This window comes from Atractosteus spatula, chromosome 3, assembly GCF_055471065.1.
Source record: "Atractosteus spatula isolate fAtrSpa1 chromosome 3, fAtrSpa1.hap1, whole genome shotgun sequence".
NCBI lineage: Eukaryota > Metazoa > Chordata > Actinopteri > Semionotiformes > Lepisosteidae > Atractosteus > Atractosteus spatula.
In genome coordinates, this window is record NC_142708.1 from 68,464,996 (window position 1) to 68,487,629 (window position 22,634).

Genomic DNA, 22,634 nt, shown 5'->3' on the forward strand with positions numbered 1-22,634 from the left:
TCGATCTGTAAATCCTTTCATTATTAAAAAAAAGTTAAAAAGGCTGCGCAAGAGGCAGCTCTTTACACAAAGTGTGGTGGGTGTCTGGAACAAGCTGCACAGCCGGGTGCTGTAGCTGAACTCTTCATCTGCCCCCTTTATTATAATTTCATCCCCCAACCCCCCCGAACCCTTTTCTTCCCCCTTTTTCTTGTCCCTTCTTTTCCCCCGTCTGTTCTCTCCAGCACTGGATGCCTTTTCCGAAGAGCTCTCCTCCAGTGTTCCTCCTGCTGCCCCCCCCCCCCGTGTGCTGCATGAAGGGGAGTCTCTGTGCGGGTGTCGTCTGTGGTCTGCGCTCCGCTCTCGAGGAAACTGCAGAACAGAGGCCCCTCAGTCCTCCCTCCCGTCTCGCTCCCTCTATCTCAGTTTCCTGCGGCGCCCTCTGCGCTGCTCTCTCCCTCTCCGACCAGAGAGTTACTTTATTTTGTCTGCCTGTCTCTCTCTCCTCTCTCTCACTTTTCTGTCTTTCTCTCCCCTCTCTCACTCTTTTCTGTGCCTCTCTCCTGTCTCTCTCTTGTATTTGTTTCAGGGTCTTGCAAGCCCCCCCTGGAGCTGTGTTTCTGGGTCCCCGGCTGCCTGCTGTTCTCAGCCCTGTCCCCTGTGACTCTCGCCAGAGAGGCTGAAGAAAACCCCGAATCGAAGTGAGAGTGGACTCAAACGTGCCAGCACACACATGCTTGGAGTGAAACACTCGCACACACGCACACACGCACACACTTTCACACACACTCTCCCAAACTCCCTTACACACACTTTCACATACACACACTCACACACGCTCTCACTCTCACACACTCTCACGTACTCTCTCACACACACTGTTACACACTCTTACATGCATACTCTCACACACATTCGCATACACAGTTACACACTCTCTCACACACACACACACACGGTTACACACTCAAACACAGTTACACACTCTCACACACAGTCTCTCACAGTTACACATACCCTCTCACACACACACTGTTACACACTCTCTCACACAGTCTCTCACAATTACACATACCCTCTCACACACACTCTCACACACACAGTGCATTGGCACAGCCCTCATCGACAGCCACAGACTCCGTCGCACACATTACTCACAGAGAGGGGGAGACAGAGAGAAAGGCCTTTTTGTGCAGCTTTGGGAAATGATGTAAAAGAGCAGGACTCTGGAGGGGGAGGGGAGGGGGAGAAATGCAGCTCAGGGCTGACGTTTAAAAGAGTGCCTTCTTTTCCCTTCCCTGTCCGCTGTCTCTCCTCCACCGAGCTCTCTCCCTCACCCGCTCCTGGTCTGATCAGGGCCAGCTCCAGGGACCAGCGACGGGGGGAGACTGTTTCACAGAGCAAGAGAGTTGGACAGAAAGAGAGACAGACAGGTAGACAGAGGGATGATAGAGAGACAGACAGGTAGACAGACAGAGGAATGATAGACAGAGGAATGATTGAGACATAGAAAGGTACTTGAACTTGAACTGGAGCTTTATTGCCATATGTAACCGGTACATGTACTGGTACAATGGAATTCTTACTGACAGAAAGTCTCTCGATTGTTAAAACAAGTGTAAAAACACAAAGTGCAGACAGTGCATCAAGACAACATACAAACAAACAGTAGACAATGTACAAGTAAAAAAGTAAACAGATTGAATGAAGGTAGACAGACAGAGGAATGATAGAGACACAGACAGGTAGACAGAGGAATGAAAGAGATTCGGATAGGTAGACAAACAGAGGGATGATAAGAGAGACAGGTAGAAAGAGGGATGATGAGAGACAGACAGGTAGACAGAGGGACGATGAGATATAGACAGGAAGACAGAGGGATGATGAGAGACAGACAGGTAGACAGAGGGATGATGAGAGACAGACAGGTAGACAGAGGGACGATGAGATATAGACAGAGAGATGATGGAGAGATGACAGGTAATGAGGTGGCAGGCAGACAGACAGACACGGCAAGCCGGAGTGCTGTGCGGCGACCTGCAGCTGCTCTTCACGCGGAGAATGAGTGAGGGAGGGACTGCTCTCCGGCAGCTGGAGCGTGTGTGTGTGAGTGGGAGTCTGAGTGAGTTAGCAGACTACCTGAGACACGAAGCAGAGAGGAGCCGCGCTCCGCGCTGACTCAGAGGAGGGAGAGAGAGAGGGAGGGAGGAGAAATGGAGGGTGAACAAGATTCAGGGACTGAGGACAGACGCTACAGAAAAAAAAGAGGGAGGGAATATTTCTCAAATCCAGAGCAATTCCCAAGCAGCAGGTGAAAGTCTTTCCTTGTTCCGAGCCTAGGACATAAATCTCAGAACCTGCGCTGACAGATGTGGCTGTACATTAATTTCATTTTCCTTTGACGGTTCCTGCAGTGTCTCTGGCTAGACTGACACCATTAAATTAAGACATGCCTGTCTAACAACAGGGAGGAATTTGATTTCCTTTTGAAGCCATAGAAAAAGCAGCCTGCAGCGTTCCCCGTGTACTGCTCTCAGCTCCCACAATGCTCTGGGAGACAGGAAGAGGCTGTGGCGTGTGTGTGTGTGTGTGTGTGTGTGTGTGTGTGTGTGTGTGTGTGTGTGTGTGTGTGGACACATTTCTGCCAATATGGGGCAAGATGTGGAAAATATGGCAGGCAGGCGATGGGCTGGCGTCCTCACAGTGGAAACGACTCCCTTATGAACCGAATGGCAGCTTTTTTCCGGCTCAAAGGGGCCCAGAGTGTTAGAGCTGGGTCCGGTTTCACCCTGAGTGGTGTTGGGAACAGAAGACAAAGACAGAGTGAGAGTCAAGCAAAGTCATCACAGCGACAGGAGTGCGCGTTTGTGTGCGGCTTTTATTGTGTCTTGGTGTGGTTGTGCGTGTGACTGTGTTATTGTGTTATCGTATAAAGGTGTGTGTTGGTGCTTGTTTATGTTTTTGCGTGTGGTTGTGGATATTTGTATATGGCTATCTTATTCTGAATGTTGTTGTGTTGTGGTTTGGGTTTGTGCGTGGCAGTGTTATTGGTGTGTAGTTGTGCGTGCTTGTGTGTGATAGAGTTACTGTGTGTGTAGATGGGGGGAGGATGGCGTTTCAGGCTCTGAATAACAACTTCCTGCCTGTGAGCCGAAGAGGAAGCCATGAACGCCAATGACTTCCTCTCTGAGCTCTTGTCCCAGCACTCAAGCCTGGCCTGAAGTGAAAGTGGCAACAGCAGGGCGGGAGAAGAAGGGGGAGAGCCGAGCGCCGCAGGCGGCAGAGACAGGACACAGGGAGCTCGAGCCGGAGATCTCCGAGAGCGTCTCCCGCAGTGAAGGAGCCACACCGCACACGCGTCACAGGTTCGAGGGGGCAGATCAGGTCAGCCGTCGAGGGGCCCGGCGATTCCTGCCACTCGCTGAGGGACACACCCGCGCGCCTGTCCCGTGACAGTGGACGACTGTGGCCCCAAACCTTGGGCCTGTGGAGGAGTCCTGTTTTCCCTGATGCAGCAGACAGGAGGCACCACTCCACCCATCCACTTTCTAACCGCTTCACCCAATGCAGAGTCGCAGGGGAGCCGGATCCTATCCCAGCAAGCAGCGGGCGCAAGGCGGGGTACACCCTGGATGGGACGCCAGTATATGGCAGGGCAGAAACAGACATACACACTCACCTCCGGGCCAGTTTCCCCAGAGACCCCGTGAGCAGCCAGCATGGCTTTGGACTGCAGGAGGAAAACCACATGAACACAAAAAGAGAGCACCCCCAGAATCAAACTCGGGGGCCATCGCTCTGCGAGGCAGCAATGCTAACCATTGCGCCACTGCGCCGCCCCATAAACAGTTCACCATCGCGATCTTCTTAAAGACCTGCAACAAATGCAAACAGCCGCATGGTGTTTCAGCCCCTGGGAGGGAAGGCAGTGTTTGTGGCTGATTTTCTCTCTCAGTGCATGTTGACTCATGTCCTCCTGCAGGAGCAACAGTGAAATACGAACCACAGAGGGAGAGTAAGCGTGGTGTGCATTTGCAACCAAGAACTGGAGACCCCCCCCCCCCCCCCCGTCCTTTACACAATGGGTTGTGGGTGTTGTGAGCAAACTGTTGTTTAATTCCCTGGTATCATGCAAGTAATGGCTGGATGAGATCCTGAGACCAATCACCAGTCAGTAACTGAAGAGCACAGGAACACTTACAGTACACATGAGAAGAGGCCAGTCATCTCACCGTCTGGTGGGTTTGGTGGTAGTTACGTTATATGAACTGAACTACACCAAATGGGTTAGACTGGCATAGTGACCTCCTTTAGCCTGTAAGCCTATTTATTTTGCATGTTTAAAGACATGTTGTAACAATCTTCCTACCCAGTAATAAAACAAGTCTGTTACAATGTTCTGTCTGTTACACAGGACACTGCTGTCCACCTTCCCTGCTTCAGAAACACCCAGAGACAAAATACAAATGAAACAGCGGCACTCCTGACGACCCCACTAACCCTTTCCGGCAGAGCTCTTCATTGCACGAGCCCTTTATTAAACTAACGTTTGGATCAACTGGAAGCACTATGCTTCTAGCTCTCGTGCTGCTAGAGTATTCAACTTTTGCAAGTACAGTTTCACAATATCCTAACAACTGAAATCAACTGCTTAATTAAGCCCCCGAGAGCTCATCCCGGAATGACTATGGAGATGGGGAAGCCCAGCTAGAGTGTGGAAATTCAAAAACCAGCCCCCCCACCTTACCCACCTCAGTTCAGAAACCAGCACCCCACCCTTCAACCGCCCGGCCCCAGGAAAGAAAGACAATGACTCCTTCACTTTTCAACTTTTTTTTTTCACATTTTCATTTTTTTCCAAGCAACAACGTGACATGTCTACATCACAGGCAATTATTGTCAATGGTTTTGCTGTTGACATTGTTGACACAGTGCCTGACCTTCAGGCAGCTTGTACAGAAGAAGGCTACTTGCAGCACTCTGAACAATACATACAGGACGTTACCCCCACCGCTGTCCACACCTGCCTCACGACTCTCTCTCCTTTCTGTTAGCAGTCCTTTAACAGCTCCTGTCTGATTGGCAGTCTCCTGATGGAGTGGTTGTCATGGTTACAGGACTCTCCTCCTGAGGCAAGACAGGGCCACAGCAGAGACACAAACAGCAGAGAAACTTAACAGACAGACACGTGCGCAGGACACACCTTGGAGATGTTTTAAGATGCTAATTGGCAACGAAAGTAGATTACAGATTCCCAAGGGTGACCAGATTATAACGACAGCGACGAAGATCCCCCTGGGGCATAGCTGTCTGCCATGAGTTTCGTATGTCAGCCGCTTAATGAAACGGTTCAGTTTTTTTTTGGGGGGGGGGGGGGGGGGGGCGTTAGGTTAGCTTATTCAGCGACAAGCAATCTTTGAGGTTTTCTAAGAATGGTCACCCAGATGTCGGACTGACACAGATCGGTGCAGAAGCTACCAAGAGGGACGTAAACAACATCAGGAAAGAGAGCAGGGGAGTACGGCCAGGCCAGCGTGACGTTAACCCGAACCCGCACGGACACAGACACAGACACGGACACTTGCCTTCGAGTCACACACCCAGGCACAGACCCGGCACTCTCAGGACTGAAGCGGAGCCAGGGAAGAAGTGGGAGAGGTTCTGCAAGCAAAATCCGAGCCTCCGAACGCAAAAGGAGGCCGGGGGCGGGGGGGGGGGGGAGGTCGCACAAGTGAGCGCGATTTGACTTGTGTTTTTCCATTATCGGGAGTTGTTCTCATTCACAAACGCACAAAATGACAAAATGCCTGCTCAACATCAGGTAAAGACAAAAGACTCCCGCACACATGCCAGAAGAAAATGTCAAAACAGGTGGAAAAAAAACACAGACCAAAAAGATTTTTTTGTAGGGTCTTTCCCTTTATCAGTCCCTTCTTCCTGACAGCCGCCTGAACACGTCCCGGCCACCAGGAGCCCAGGCAGACAGCTCTAACTCAGCATCTTGCGCACAGACAGGCACTTCGAAGTGTGATTGCTGATGCACAGCCCGTTTTCCCAGTGTTCCCTGCGCCCCTGCTCCACATCCTGATAACACGTGCACTGCTGTCTCAGGAGGCTGAAAGAGACGCTAGTTTTCGGGCTCTGCTTTCATCTGGAAGGATAAGGCGTTCGCAGTAACACTCCTCACGGCCGCTCGAGAGCTTGCCCGCCTTCAGCACTGCGAGCCTCCCAGGGATCAGTCGCCTGCAGGCCTTTGACAACCAGGCAAATTCATTCCGGGACTTCTATACCGCTGCCCGAGGAGCAGGAGGGAAGACAGGTGCCGAGAAAGTCGGGGTACCCCTTCAGATCCTATAAGTAAAAGCAGGGAGAGGCGCATGCCCTGCCCCCCACTTCAAAACTCTATCTGATGGCTTTTGGGCACACTTCCCAGTGACTTGACGTTACACACAGTCGACAGTGCAAGGAGGTGAGGAGCTGGTGTGAGACAGCCTGCTCTCTAACGCTGCGTCTGGCACAAAGGTACAGGGGCGTGCGCAACGTCTTGTGGCCTGCTGGGAATTCACCGCCTGCCTGCTCGTCATGGGTAACGTCAGTCACAAAAACATCATCCATCACCCTTGCAGTCATCTGTCTCTTGGTTCCCTCCGTACCAGGCACCGTCTCCGGACTTGCAAACACCAACCCGAAGCTGCACGTCATTGTACGTCCACAGGGAGAGGAAGAAAGGACCGGGTCAACTGACGACAGAAAGCTGGCGCGAGAAATCGGCTTGGCACACTCTCGCACAAAGGGATAATCCTTCCCTGACAGGTGAGACATTTAGCACAGCTGAGAGCAAGGCCGTACTTTGGCTAAGCGTTTCAATAGAAAGGGCATGAAAGCTGGTGGGGCGTCGTGGTGCCAGGGTAAGCTGTAACAGGCCACGGATGGGTCGCATTAAAACAGTTTGCTACGCTTTTCTCTTTGCTAGGACCCCAGGCTGCAGCGAGTTCAGCTGCTCTGCGCGAGACTCCTGAACTCCAGCAGCACCTCAGCCAGGAGCAGCCGATCCTGCTCCTGAAGAGGCCCTGGCACGCCTGCAGGTGTCCACGCCAGCACACCACTTAACGACCACAGTCAGCTTGTTACGGACTTCAATGGATCAGTGGAGCAAGGTTGCCCAACTTGTGCAACCAGGTGCAGACTCTTCTAGGTCCAGGACAGGACACAAACCTGCTCTTCTATGCTGCCGCTGGCGATAAGCCCCGATCTGAGACCCGACAGCGGGAGGGGGGGGGTCAACCCATCCAGCTGACAGTGGCAACGCACGTTGCGAACATCTCCCAGCCACCAACGCCAACACTGTGACTCCTCCCGGGGAGCGAAGAAATCGGGGTGCGGAGCCTGACGGAGGTACTCGGGAAGGGTAAGGACAGTCAGAGGACTGGAGGAAGGGACCCCAGAAACCCAGATGACCCCCTCTTAATTAGCAGCCACACGCCCATGGCTCAGATCCGCCTCTGAAAGTGAAAAGTGAAACTGCCGACCTGACCAACAGGTGCCGTGCTCGCCAGCGGGTTCCACAGGCTCAGACCCCAGCGACGGAGACGGAGGGGCATTAGTGAATGACGCCCGGGGGTCTGGATGAGGTTAGTGGGGTTCTGCCGGTGCTGGGGGTGGAGTTAGAGGAGAGAGCTGGAGAAATAGTGGCAGGGCCTCAGACTCCTCCCTAACCCTTGTGAGACCCTGAAGTTCCTGTAAGGCCAGGGCACGAGAGCGATCTGTGCACACAGGGAGACAGCACAGCCACAGACAGCCATGGGGCGCCGGTTTAGCAGGCGGCAGAGGAACACTGCTCAGAATTTGCCCACATTGCCCGTCTCAGAGCAGCCCAGTGCCAGGTCAGGGCCTAGTGCAGGGGTACCGCAGCGCTCCTGCCACAAGGGGGTTTGGGGATTGGGGTGCAGGGAGAAGGGTCGCAGGAATGTAGAGCTGGAGCCAAGACACAGCCCAGACACGAGATTCAGAAGTTCAGCATGTGGGAGAAAAAGATCTCCTAGTAGCATACATGTGGCTTGAGGCACTGCAACAAATTTGAAAAAGGCTACGTTCTAACAACTTTCAGAAACACAAGAAGGCCATTTTTATGATTGTTTTTCTTGGTTGATACTACGGAGAAAAAAATTGTTTTGTAAGACCAGTCCTGTATTAACAAAAAATTATGTTTCTTAAAAATGGCTACAATCATAAAACAAGAGGCACTTTTTTTCCTTAGATTCATATATTTTTTCTGTATATATATTTTGTTTTATCCCCGGTAGATTACAATTATTTTTCTTTTTCTTATATTTCCTGGCAAAGCAGAAAAAAGACAATTGTCGTTCGCTCCTGCTTGGCAAGCTGATGATCTTTGCTCCTTACCGATTGGCTCCATGTTCTCTTGTCAAAGAGTCTGATTTGCCAAGTCTTCAGCAGCCAATGCATTCCCATCGGTTGCTTTAATTCAGTACCCACCAATAAAAAGAAAGCAAAAGAAATCCACAAATTGCTCCTTTGGAGGGGCGTGTCCAAAATCTCTGCATGACATCCAATGGTGTTCCTCTTAAGGCATTAGCCCCACCCCTCATGTATCACTTTTGGATGTAGGGTAGAGGAGGCAGATCTAAAGCAGAGGCAGCAAATTCGGTCCTCCTGTTTCCCAGAATTCAGTTGGGCTGTCAACATTCTGCAGAGAGACAGAAGATAAATTAGCAAAGATCATAATGCAAGTTCTATTAACAAATCTCTCCCATTTGTACACAAGCTTATTCAACTAAGGGAACTACCCCCCCAAACCGCAAGACATTTATGTTTAGCTGAATACTCTCACACCTTGACCAAAATGTTGAGAGTTCCCTGCCCACTAAACAACATCGGAGTCTCTACCAATGGCAGAAACAGCTTGAACTGGACATTACAAGATGGATCCCACAAGGGTTTTGAAATATTTGCAGCTGTTCACGTGCTAACCAGGCCCTGCCCTCCACACTGAGAGAGCCTACTGCTGAGGAGGGAGAGGAACAGCTGCCTAATAAATAGCACGAAAATTGTGAAGTCATTGTAGGAAAACATCAAAATCCTAGAAGTTGAGTCTTAAACTGGTCCAAAATCGTCAGTAACTGCTGACTGGTTTTGCAAAATGTTGGTCTTTTTCCCTTGAACACATACACAGCACACACACCTGACACAGACAATACACACACACACACTCACCTGGCACAGACAATACACACTTGGCACAGACAATACACACACACACACACCCCTGGCACAGACAATACAACACACACACACACACCTGACACAGACAATACAACACACACCTGGCACAGACAATACAACACACACCACAAAGCCAAGGGACTTGGGCTGTTCTTTCTGATTTCACACAGTTTACTGGCAGAGCGGGCCGGAGCAACACGCAGAAGCGGTTCTTGCTCAACTGATGATTTCGCTCCGTAATGTCACCGCAACAACAACCACACCGAACACCCTCACCGACGAACAGGAACAACAGCAACAGAAAATAAAAACCCTCCGTCCTCCGATTTCCTGGACTCCGAGAAGTTTCTGGGAACATCGACGCTGCCTCGGTCAGGATAATTCGATGGCCGATCGGTACCGCCTGCGCGCTCGCGGCCCGGTAATTGGTACAGAACGAGCGCGAGAGACGCTCGGCAGTTATTTTAAACCGGCCAGGGCGGAGGAGAGGGGGGGTCGTTATGAGCCGTTCGCAGCTGTAAACACCGTCCCCTTGTACGCCGTGTCCCCTGGTAATTAAATGCTCGTTATGCTCGGAGGATTATTCTTCTTATTATTATTAAGAGCTCGTACGGGGGCGTCACATTATTTCCAGGGCTTGAGGCTGGGGATCCGAGTGCTGACGGGGCGGCCCGACGTCACCGTGACGAAGAACAGCGGCAGGTTCTTCAGTAGTTTTCAGTGGCGAGTTTTTTTTTTAATAGCAAAGTGGCTATTATCCTGTTTTTTTTTTCTTTCGTGTTCCAGGACATATCTTGTATAAAGGGAGCACTCCAAAGGCTAAGGGGATAGACGGGGGTGGTTACAAGAGGAGAGAAACGAAGAAAGGAGAAAAGAGTCGGGGCAGGTGGCGGGGGCCAAGGGCAAAAAGAAAAAAAAACGGGAGAAAATCTGGAGGGAGGTCGAAGAAAGCAAGGGACCGTGAAAATCTGATCAAAGAAAGAAAAAGGGTCGGGAGAGGCGGAATGGGAGGGGGTGAAGAGAAAGAGCGAAAGATGAATAACGGAGGACGCGAAAACAGAGGAAAGACTAACACAGGGAGCAAAAAGAAGGAAAATGGGGAGAAAGGAGGCGAAGAGAAGAAAATAAAAAAAAACAGGGGAGGGGGGAATGAGACGAAGAGGCAGGGAGGAAAGAAAGATGAAGAAAAAGACGGGACCGGACTGAGAGACAAGCCGCAGACAGAGAAGGCGCGGAGAGAGAGGAGAGCAGACGCTGCAGCGCCCGCGGCCCCCTCCTCCCCCGGTCTGCTCCCGCGCGGGCCGAGGCCGCTCTCGCCCCGCGCGCTGCTCTGTAATTGGCACCGCGCGCCTCTATTTATACCCGCGGCCAGGGCTATAATTATCACAGAGCACACTCTGTACCCATCGGCCCGGCCTGCCTGCAGCATCGCCGCCGCCCCGCGCCCCGGGCAGCCCGGCCAGGCCTGCTCCGCGCACAGCGCTCCATTCACAAAAGGCAGCGCAGGACTGCCTGCTCGCAGAGCTGAATGGGCTGGGAGAAAACAACACCGGCCCTGTGCGGTTACCGGCCTCGGAGAGGATTCACGCTTGAGCTAACTCAGCCCCTCCTACTAAATCACAGCGTGTGTGTGTGTGTGGGGGGTATTTCTGTATTTACAGAAAGTTTTTTGTTTTGCACAGTCACGAGACGGGCACAGGGGTGGACAGTGTCTGGAGAAACCCGTGCACCGTCCACTGAGGACAGAGCACCACCACGCCTGTTTCCCCAGCTTTTGTCCATCAAGCAAACGACTTGGGAACAACATCCCTAACCGCATCTTCCCAGCTGCCTGAGCGCCACAGTTCCTGCCAAACCTCCTGCTGTCCACCTGTCTCGATCTCGGAGTTTTACCGCCACGGAACACAAGCTGCGAAACGCGGGACTGTAGGAGAAGGTGTTCAACTACAGTCTTCTTCCAAAAGAGAAACACTCCCAGCAGCAGCGCCCACCTTCTGCCAAACCCGCCTCCTGATGCCCACCCTGGACCGACACGACATCCAAACTCACCTGCTGCCATCAAACAGGACCCCCTGTCCCACCCCCACCCAACTCGAGAAATCAGCCTCCTCTTCACCTCGACACGAAACGCGAAGGTGTTGTGTAACAGCCATAGCAAAGCATTCAAAAACGCGTTTGTGTTGTCCAAGCCTGACAGGGGGGATTGGGACACATCAGGATTTCCTCACGCCTTGCGGAGAGAGGAGGGGGTGGGGCTGGTCTCCATGCGAGACGTCCTGTGCTGGAAGCCAGCGGGACCCAGGGTCTGAGGAGGAGCCCACACCAGTGCCAAATATGGAGCCCAGTGCCCTCTGGTCCAGTTTTAGAAATGCCCCCAGTGCTGTTGCCCCCCCCCCTCCCTACACCAGGGAGATCTTTGGGGTGAATGGCTTATAAAAAAAACACTAAAGAGCAGGCTTGGCGCTGAAGCAAGTACAGAGGCGATACAACACTGATCACAAAAAGGAGCACGCACCAACACAGCCGCCACCTCCGCTGGAACCACACCAGAGGCACTTCTCTGTTTTCTGCTGAAAGCAGGCCTCAAACGTTTCTGGATCCCTGGAGCACCGTGTTCATGAACCCAAGAATCCTAACCCTGCGTTGCACGGCTTCTCACCTCCCACTTACATAACCATGAGTTTCCATTTCCACAGGGAACTCTTAGACCACGAATACGGCTCATTTGTCCCACTCTGTACCAGAAGCAGTGAATCACAGTATCGTCATTAAGAGATTACACATGTCCCCATTACCTGTCAAGCGCTTTGAGTGCAGTGTCCAGAACAGTGCTATGTAAGTGTAAGGATATTAGTGTTCTTATGATGTAAATTACAGGTGCGTCCCTGTATCACACTGACACAGTCACCTCAGAGCACAAACTGCGTTTCTTCAACACAAATTGTAGGTAACAGGAACGGAAACCGTCTGGTGGACTTGTGATAGACTAGCCAGGGCTCGACTCGCAGAGTCTCGGCATCTCCAGTCTCCAGTGGTTCAGTGCGGAGAAACTAGCCAATCATTAACACAGGGCCAGAGCCCCCCCTGTCAGTTTTATGTTTCAGAGGCAGGCTGTAATGCTAGCCCCTGGAAGGAAGGTTCTTCTCAGAAACGCTGCAACAAGAACAGGGCTACGGCCAGCTACACCTTACAAGGCATGACAAACATTTATTTATGAGCTGCACTTGTCGGGGTATCTATAACCCAAGAATCTTGGGAGATTTCGTTCTTCTCCCCCCCCCTTCCCAGCGATACATGACTTGCAGCAAGACGGTATTGTTAAGATGCAAACTGTGACCCCATTTCTAGAAAAGGGGTGTAGACTGCTTCATCTCTCGTTGTTTTCAGGAGGATTTGGGTGGGGAGGTTACCTTTCATATCAACCAGGCCATTGTTAGTTGGACCATCATTGGCAAACAAGGAGCTAAAGCCCTCTCTACATTTCAACAGTACTGACAGCGACATTCTCTACAAGAACCGGGCCAATGAACTTTCTTGCACAATACTGCATACTGCAAGCTTGGATATCATTCCCAGCAGCTGTACAGTGAACGTCTGTTGCACACCCTGATCCACTCCAGGGTTTACAGTGTTCCCAATCAGACTCCCACTGCATTGCAGGCTAGTCCACTCCAGGTTTTACAGTGTTCCCAATCAGACTCCCATTGTATTGCAGGCTAGTTAACTCCAGGGTTTACAGTGTTCCCAATCAGACTCCCATTGCATTGCAAGCTAGTCCACTCCAGGTTTTACAGTGTTCCCAATCAGACTCCCATTGCATTGCAGGCTAGTCCACTCCAGGATTTGCAGGAGCCCGTTATACAGAACCAATGCACAGCGCTGGAGTTTTCTGCTTGGATATTTGGTGCCTTATTTTGCATCCATTCACAGACAGATGCATGTAGATGAAATAGTCTTAAATGTACACAATCTTTACAACAATTAAGATAACGAGCATGGGGAATCAAACAGTAAGTGTAACAGGCTGTAGCTCATGTGATTTAGTACAAAATGCTTTGCAAGAGGAGACTGTTGCCATTCATACACACACAGACATGCACTCACACTGACACACACTTCCACACTTAACAAAAACATACTGAACCACCTTCACAAACACACACACACACATTGACACTATACAGGGCTGAATGTGGAGACGCACACTCTCTTAGCGCACACAAACACGGGCCTGGCAGCCGTCTGGTGCCCACATCTCTCTCCCTGTGCCACAGAGAGAGCAGGCCTGGGAGGCCTCTACAACCACCACATACACCGACAGGGCGAGACTGCACATGGAGCTGGACCTCTGAGTGCAGACAGAGACTGGGGGACAGGGCAGGATCGCCACAGTACAAGACAGCCAGTGCTGTACTAACAAAGCCTTCGTATTCACCCATCGAATACGGGCACTGTTACGTTTCTGGTTCCGTCTCGACGTTTGTTCTGCTCTGCACATCTCTGAAGCTCAAAGGCTCCTTTTTGGTGCTACCAAATACAGATCCATCCGGACGAAACGTCACTGTAAAACAACCTCAGAAGGAGATCGCCACAGCCCGGCGTTCCCGCATGTAGAAGGAAGAGCAGAGAGACAAATGAGCCGAACGGAGCCAGCTGCCAGAGACATCAGCACAGCAGTGACTGTCTGATTCCTGCCAGGGGCACCCCTGGGGTGTGAACAGCCTGCGAACACTCTCGAACCCCTGCTGCTACGCTGAAGTAAAGCTTCGGGAGGCAGGACTGTCAACCCCCCCCAAAGTAAACATTTCGGAGCAACTTGCAAACTGCTTTCGGTCTTCCTCTCCCGTTTCCTGTCCCTCCTGAGCAGCCTTCGCCCGCCACGCTGTTTGTGGTCGAGCCGGATGGGGAAGTCTGGGCTGGGCTGTGGTGAGAGGTCACCGAGTCCGGCTCCCTGCGCCGGCAGGCCTGTCTTTTGCTCTACTGATGGCCTCCACATGGTAAGTCACGGCTGTGGTCTTGGCCAGGAAGCACCACTTTTAAGGGACTTTATTCCCAGCACCCGGTCAGCAATTCTCCAAGCATTCTTTAGCTTTTCTTTTTCTAAAAAGCTCCTCTTTTGTCTTTTTTTTCCCCAGAACTCCGGGGTATTTCTTCCAACTGGAACCAGAGCCCCAAGAGGAACTCTTTCCCAGTCCATTCCCGCTATTTCTGACGCTGCCGTCCCCAGGTGTGTATTCCAAAGCAAATTCCAAAAACTAAAACCAGCGCGAAACTTTCAGCAAGTGCTGGCCCTTGACACACAAAAGTTTCCCCGCTCCAGGCCTGCGTGTCCGGATCCCAGCGGGTTTGCCCCGTCTCTTTAACGGGCAGCGCAGGGGTGCTAAAGCCCTGACTGGTTCAGTCCAGCTCTTCCCCGGGTGCAGAGCCGCTCAAGAACTGGAAGAGACCTGCTGGGACCCCGCTTTATGGGGGACCCCTGCCCCAGGTGGAGAACGGGGAGCAGACGCAGGGGCCCATAAAGGAAGGAGCCACCGCAGCTCCGAAGCAACGCCAGCCTGCGGTCAGAGTGGAGGGGAGAGTACAGCAAAGTACAGGTCATTAAAAAAACCCACCCCACCCCCTCCCCCGCCCTGCCCTCTCGGACCGGACAGACGTGGGACTTCGCTCATCAGAGTCGTGCCACGACACCAGTCCGACACGAGCAATTTCTCCCTTTTTAAAAAAAATTTCCCCGCGGGAAATCGGTGGTCCAGGAGCAGGAAGTAGGAGCAGGACTGCGCCCACCTCCTGGGGGGACTTCGGGAACCCCCACCAGTAGGGTCCCAGCTCCTGGGGATTGAAAGGGTGAGGTCTCATCGCAGTGCGAGACCAGCCTCCTGGATTCACATCTCCTGAGCGGCTCCTGCTCTGCCCCGGGATGGAGAGACACAGGAAAGAGAGCAGGCCGGCGGAGAGCAGGACGTTTTCACCGGCAGACAGGGGCAGCTGCTCCTCCCGCGGTCCAGGTGCGCTACGGAAGGGGTCATCCCATTTCAGAGAGGACGGCGGCTCCTGCCCTGGCCTGCTGGCCTGGCGGTGACCTCCCCGTGCCCCCCCGGCGCCCACGCGGTAAAGAAAGCCTCGCTTAGAGACTCGTTAATCAGATTCCCCGTCTTACAGCACCACGAGCTAATAAGCTCGTTAGAGCCCCCAGGCAGATTCCAGAGTTCAGGGAAAGGGGAGAACAGGATGACGCAACCCCTGAGCTGGAGCCGTGCCCAGCGGCAGGGTACCGCCCCCTCGCGCCGTCTGCACCCCGACTGGAGGACCGCAAGCCACTTTTACCCCAGGAAACCTGAACGTGACCCCCCACCCCGGCCTCCTCCCACCCCTTCTCCGGGCCGTGACCAGAGGTGCCGGTTACCGCGGTGATCGGACACCCGGGGTGATCCCAGTGCGGAGAATCCCAGTCTCAGGAATCAGGAAGGCGTGCTCAGAGTACCTCCTGCGGTAAAAGTGCAAAAGCACCACGGTAAACGTGAAAACGCCTAACAAAGTTTGCGCTACGTTACTAGCGGAAACTCGTGTAGGGGACCGGACGCTAACCTCATTCTACGTTTTGGGACTACAAGAGGACGAGCCTTTCAAGAGCAAGGGATAAAACAGGCCCATGGGAACCGAGTTCGTTCGGGCAGCTCTGCTCTGCCCCGCCCACGACACGCCAGGACAAACGCCCGAGCTGTGGGGCGCGGGGGCACTGGCCTCATGAACACATAGCAGTGCCCGAGCTGGGTCAGGGCCCAGGGTCCCGGGACAGCTCATCAGGACTCAGACAAACGGCCAGTCGCACCCCCGGCTACAAAGAAACAGGAGCACAAAACCAGGCTTCTTCTCTGACATGTCTCCCATCCGCTGAGAGCGATGAATTCAGCCGCTCCGCAATATCAGAATTGGCCCTGAAGCGTCTCAGCCTCCTACTCCTACTTAATTAGCAGGCTTTTCTTTCATTATTTTTTTTCCGCAACCCATTTTAAAACTCCTTCTTTCAGTGACCTGGCTGACAGCGATTCTCCTTCACAGGAGCTCTGAGTGCCGCTCGATGGCCCAGTTGCGTTGCTCCCTCACGCTCCACTTCAGGGGTGTTGTGATTAAGGCACAGCAGCCGTATCACCCCGTAACTCCCTGGATGGGAGACCTCCTGGGAAAAGGTTGCTGCTGGTGTTAGTGGGACCAGTAGGGGGCGCTCACCCTGCGGTCTGTGTGGGTCTTAATGCCCCAGTATAGTGACGGGGACACTATACTGTAAAAAGGTGCCGTCCTTCAGACGAGACGTAAAACAGAGGTCCTGACTCTCTCTCCATGGTCATTTAAAATCCCAGGGTGTTTCTTGAAAAGAGTAGGGGTGTTACTCTGGCGTCCTGGCCAACTGTCCCCCTGGCCTTTACCAATCATGGCTTCCTAATAATTCCCCTCTCTGAACTGGCTTCATCACTCTGTTCTCCTCCCCACTGAGAGCTGGTGTGTGGGGAGAGTACTGGTGCATCATCCAGGTGGGGCTGCACACTGGTGGTGGGGGAGGGGAGTTACCTGTAAAGCACTTTGACTGGAGTGTCCAGAAAAGTGATGTATAAGTGTAAGGAATAAATTAATTAAAGGTTGGACGGCAACCTAATGCCAGAACATTTACAGCAATAGCAAGAATTGAGTATTGAGTGTGGTTATATCCTGTGTTGCTACTGCAGGAAGTAAGACTCAAGAGTATGACAGTACTGGTCCACATGCTAAGGCAGATGACCCTGTGTCTCTACAGGATCCTGACAACTCAGGGTCAGGGAAGTATCCACTTAAAACACAAGGATACAAGGGGGCTCATCCAGGGCCTGACCCCTACTGACACCTGGGGCACAGGACAGTTACAAACCAGTGCTTTGGACCATAACGCAGAAATGCCACGGAACCCCACACCCGTAAAAACATTTGTTCTAAAACTAAATGGACTCTGCGTCATCTGTAGAGCAAGAGGGGTTCCATCCTTGGTCCAGTTGCAGACAGTGCTAAGCTTTCGAAAGATTGGTCGATGCCCGTAAAATAACCGAGGGATTAAAGCAGCAATCTCTTCAGTGAACGGAGCTCTGGTTCTTTGGGGCTGAAAGGTATTTAGATCCAAACGAGCTCTAAATGATGGGATTGAAGAAATCGCTTGTTTAGCTGAACGCAATGAAAAGCCGTCCAGTCCTCTGCCCCAGGCCCTCCAGCAGCGTGTCGAAATCTCTCAGCAGCTGGCTCTCTCACACCTTTCCCCCAGACGGGGTGAAGCGAGGGGGTGTGTGCTGGGGCGGCCAGACACCGCTCCAGGCTCCGGCTGCTTCCCGGGGAGCCTTCGGCACGAATGCACTGGTGCCGCGGATATTACAGAGGCGGATTGAGTTCCGAAGCAAGAGCACTTGCCCCAGACACAGCACCCGCCAGCACCAGTCCTGCCTGGAGGAACATTCCAGGTGGTTTTAACACTTGCGACTTAACATAAAAGTTGAAGAAACTCTGCATCCCCTCTCTCAATACCTTATTGATTTGTTGTTATTGACCTTTAAATAAGGAACTGCCTTTCTTGCTAGATATCCCAAAAGTAGGAGCTGCCGGTTTCTACGACAACTCGAAACAGCCCACCACAATCTTTAGGGAGGTGAGGAACGTGCAAGATGCAGACCTGCAGATATCAGCCGTTCTGCAAGAGACGGCTGTATAAATACATATACGGGGCAGCATGATTTGGTTCCCAGCTGAGGGAATTCTGTGGGGAGTTTGCATGGTGTGTCCACACATTTGCACAGGTTTTTTGCCAGATGCCCCAGTTTCCTTCCCCCAACCCACAGCCCTGTCTGCCTGGTTAAACGACGTCTCTGAACCGTCTCTTTGTGTGTGTGCGAGTGAGTGTGAGTAGGTGTGAGGATCTGTGCGTGTGGACTGGAGGGACCAGTCCAGCAGGAAGGCAGGAGGGGAAACAGGGGCTCGTCCTGACGGCAACAGGAACCTGGACCCCTGAAGAGAGGAGAACCCCATTCGCCTGCAACCTCTGCCCCTGCTGTACACCAGCGTGTGACGGGAAAGACATGTTTGTGCTCCTTACATTATAAGCTGAGCGAGCTCATTCTAAGTGTGCTCATTAAACACTCTCGTTACTCACTTAGTTTTTTTTCCCCCCCCCAAAGTGATCTACAGCCGGCACAACAGCCTGACTTTAGCCACACACACATTTTTGGCACCAGTTCATACAGCTGGGCTTCACTGGAGCAGTCTGGGTAAAGCACCCCCTTGCTGAGGGGCACAGCGGCAGAGAACCCATTTGGGATCTGAACTCGCAACCCCCCCCCTCCCCAATCTGGAGTCCGGAGCTCCCAACCACTGCTCCCAGCTCAGGCGCCTTGGAACGCTTCCAAAAAGGGAAGGCGAAGATTATAGCGCACAAAGGCACATTTTTACTCCCAAGTGTTCCCCAGGGCAATGTGAGGTAAAGAGACACCCACGGAGAATTAGTTCAGAGATTAGAGAGTCATTTAAAAGCGGAAACACTGTGACTGCATTCATTAAAGGAGTTAACCGGACATTGGCTGCTTAGCTCTTAGCTGATAATCGCCCAGGCCAGCACAGGCCTGGATCAGAAAGGTGTCCAGAAGCTTTTCTTTGTGCTTCCTGTCCTATTACACATTATGCTGACGGAGAAGGAAACAGGCCATTTGGATTTAATGTGGCATACATTTCACAATAAACACCTTTATCTGAAATGCTGCCTTTCGTGCTAAATCGTTTCAAGGTGCCTTACAACACAACAAAAGAGACAGGTATGCACAAGCACAGCAGATTACACCAAATTAATGGCTAGGGCAGAAGAGTGAGTTTGCAGGCGGGACCTGAAAGTGCTGACAGATTGGCAGGGAGTCGTACGGGCTGGAGGATCATGCCGCAGGCTTTAAAGTCTGGAGTATCGTTTCAGGGCCGATGGAACTCCGGCCAAGTCGACGATAAGTTCCCAGGCAACCGCGCGCTAAATTAACGCTTCGCAAAAGTCTTTCTCGCTCCTCTCTGAACACTGGACTCGCTCGCAGGATGGCGCAGGGAAGAGTATGAAAGGGGGCAGCAGCGCACCGGGGCGAATGAGGGCCCGATTTCGTGCGCGGCCTCGCCTGCCCACGGCACAGTGCAGTGTGTGAAAGTTCACGAGGGCTGAGGAGCCCATGCTCTTGCTGAAGACGCGGGTCATCTGAGTGCATCTCACACGCCACAGGATAAAACTACACTGCTAATGAATTATAAAACCAGCCTGGGACTGGAAGAACTCCGCTACCTGGGCAGCACGGCCCACCTGAGAGGTGACAGCCTCCACCCACCTGCGAGGAAAGAGCTCCCCCGTGTTTCCAGCTCCAGTCTCCAGCTCCAGTGAGGTCAGAAGCCAGCTGTATGACGGTCACGTGAGAGATGGCGCCTCTCCCGGCGTCACAGCGTCACGCGCCCGGCCTTGCGCTATCTTTCCACCCGAGTGAACTGCCACCCCCATGATGCCAGGAGAGGAATGAAGAATTTCACGTCTCTCACATAAAAAACGATGGCGGTTCTGCCCCGGTTCGCCGCCAGCCGAAAGCCAAACAACATGCGAACGGCAGAGAGGCCGCAAAGCAGATGGGGGGGGGCAGTTTGCCCACATACACCCACACGCTTGATCGTGGCTAAATGAGCCATCGTCCAGCTGTTCTCGACAGAAATCTGGGCATCATCTCCAACAACTTGGCTGGGCAGCTTGTTCCAGACACCCACCACCCTTTGTGTAAAGAGGTGCCTCCTCCACACCGTTTTAGATGCTCTTCCTCTTCTGACAGCTTCACCCGTCTTTTCCCGTCAGCTTATCGTTCAGACGATTTCTTTACATTTGCAGCGATGCCCAGGAGAGAGGCTGGGCCAGAAACTGCTGTTCTACAGGGGTGAAAATTTGCCCTGAGCCCCCTCCTCCCGTCAAGCCGACCTACTCTGAAAGCCCAAAGCGGGGTACCGACTTGCCTCTCCCCCACAAACAGCTTGAAGGCCAGGAGTCCTGCTGGGTTTATGGTAGCAAACTCTTATCTGGATCAAAGCCAGTTCACTTCAGTTTTGCACCCCAACAATTAGTTCAATTTAAGAACTTAAGAGCAGGAGCAGGCGTGACATCAGATGTCCCTGCTGCTTGCTCACGATCTCACAATCCTGGACCCCAGTAGGGTCCGGGTAACGGGGTCGAGAGGGGTTCAGGGTGTCTGGTGATCGTGTGTGTGTGTGTGTGTGTGTGTCCACACAGATACAGAAATCCCAGCTCCCATCTTTCCTCCTGACACTGCAGCTCTCTCTCACACACACACACATCCCTGCCCGTCGTCCTTCCACAGTGTGCAATAAAACCCCCATGAATATTCTGCACAGAGAGGGAGACGCAGACTGAGGCGCGGTGAGGCAGGGAGAGAACGTGGCAAAACAGCTGTGCGATTGCCGTCTCCGGGGTAACGGAGCAAACGCCACGTCTGAGGGCAGGAGCACCGGAGTCCAAAAATAGGAGCGCTCCCTCTCACTGGCGTCACCAGTAACCTGGAGCTCCGCAGCCTTCCGGACACCGGCACCACGGGCAGCAGGAAAACCGGGCTGTGATCGCAGAGAGGCAGGGAGAGCTCTGTCCCTTCCTTTCCGTCTGCTGGTCAGCAACGGGACACTTCAGTCTGGTGCTTCGGGCAAGCAGAGTCGCCCTTTCACCTCTCTTCCCATGATCCCCTCTGCACCCTAGCTGGGCATGCTGGGGTGACCCCCTTCACAAGAGGCGATTTCTCCCAAGCAGGTGTCTCATAGGTATAGAGAAGCACCTTTACCAAAGCCCCGTCCCCCTTAAATACAAAAATAATCTCTCAGCTTCATGAAATTCCGTCTGCCTAGAGACTAGAGGAGGGTTTGAACAGTACGCGTAGCATTTTATTCAGGAAAGAAGTTCTCTTTTTTTCCACCTTCAAAAGACATTCAAAATAACAATGTTCCTGACCCTGTTGTCACCAGTTCTGGCCTGCACCGAGGGAAAGGGTCTGTAGAATACCCAGCCCGCTAAACCCCAGAGCTAAACAACCTGCGCTCAAACTGCAACATTCAACACCGACGGAGATGGCGTTTCTGGCAGCCTGAAGGAGAGACCAGCGGGCTTGCAGTGTGGGGACAGGGGCTGCCAGACTGTGTATGGGGTGGCATTGTGGATACAGGGGGTGGCACAGGGTGTACAGGGAGTGGTACAGTGTGTACAGAGGGTGACACTGTGGGTACAGGGCTGGACAGGGGGTTCCTGGGTAGCACTGTAGGTACAAGGGGTGACTCAAAGGGTACATGGGGTGCCAAGGTGTGTATAGAGATGTCACAATGGGGTGGCACAGGAGCTACAGAGGCACCACTGTGGGTACAGGAGGTGGCATAGGGGGTACAGGGGTTGGTAAAGGGTTGGCAAAAGGCAGTACAGGGGCTGACACAGTGGGTATAGGGGGTGGCACAGGAGATACAAGGGTGCCACTGTGGGTACAAGTGGTCGCACAGGGGTACCCAGAGCAATCAAGAACACGGTACAGCTCCGATCAGCAGCAGTGCTAAATCGCCACTCGGAAACCTCAAGGACTCAGGCATATTTCTGCAGCACCACCTGCCCTCCCCCTGCCTCTCTGACTCGCCCTCTCCGGGAAGACGCCCCCCCACCAGCTCGGCCTGGCATGGCGCGCAGGGATTAGAGCCCCAATAAAACCGCCAAGCTGTGAAAGCCACTCGTTTCCTCGTCTCTCCCCGCTGGGGCTCAGCGGGAGAGATTAGCACACAAAGCCGCTGCTGACAAAGGAGGGGGAACAGTGGACATGCCGAACAGCGAGCGACCAGGAGCAGTGTGAAATCGTGCGGCCCAGCTGGAGGGGGGCGAGGGGGTCGGGGACGTGGAAGAGGGGCCCAAGTCCTCCCTGCTCGACTGCTGCCTTGGGCGCCCCCTTCAGATCGGGGGGAGGTACCTGGAGGATGAGGAAATGCAGACAAGCTCCCCCTCCACGCCCACCTTCAAGCCAATCGCCTTTTAACACATCACAGAGGTTCAGGGCCAATGGGAGGAGAGGCGTGTCCCTCACCGCCTGCACTGCCTGCTTGCCGGCAGTAGGGGGCGCTGTGTCTTACAGCCCTGGCCAAGTAAACCCACCCTGCTCCTAGCAGCCCTCAGCCCATAGTGTGCCACCACTTGGGCAATCCCAGGCATAGCCAGCTGGTGGCATGACCCAGGTTCGAACCCGTGATCACCGAGCACAACCCACAATTGCCACTCTGGAGGCTGTGTAATTATTAATTCTATCCCACTTACTAGAAATCAAAAGCAAAGGCTTCCAACGAAAGGGTTTCTAATGTGCCCGAGT

At 53.0% G+C, this 22,634-nt stretch overlaps 1 protein-coding gene across 1 annotated transcript in view; it reads right to left on the reverse strand.

The window, feature by feature from the left end:
• Positions 1-4,800: 4,800 nt before the first annotated feature.
• The window catches only part of LOC148838406 (insulin receptor substrate 1-B), a 42,023-nt gene continuing 24,189 nt past the window's right edge, over positions 4,801-22,634 (reverse strand). Inside the window, exon 3 of the mRNA XM_088912344.1 lies at positions 4,801-8,686. Within this exon, the coding sequence (XP_088768470.1) occupies positions 8,679-8,686 (8 nt within the window). The 3' untranslated portion in view covers positions 4,801-8,678. The remainder of the gene's footprint in view (positions 8,687-22,634) is intronic.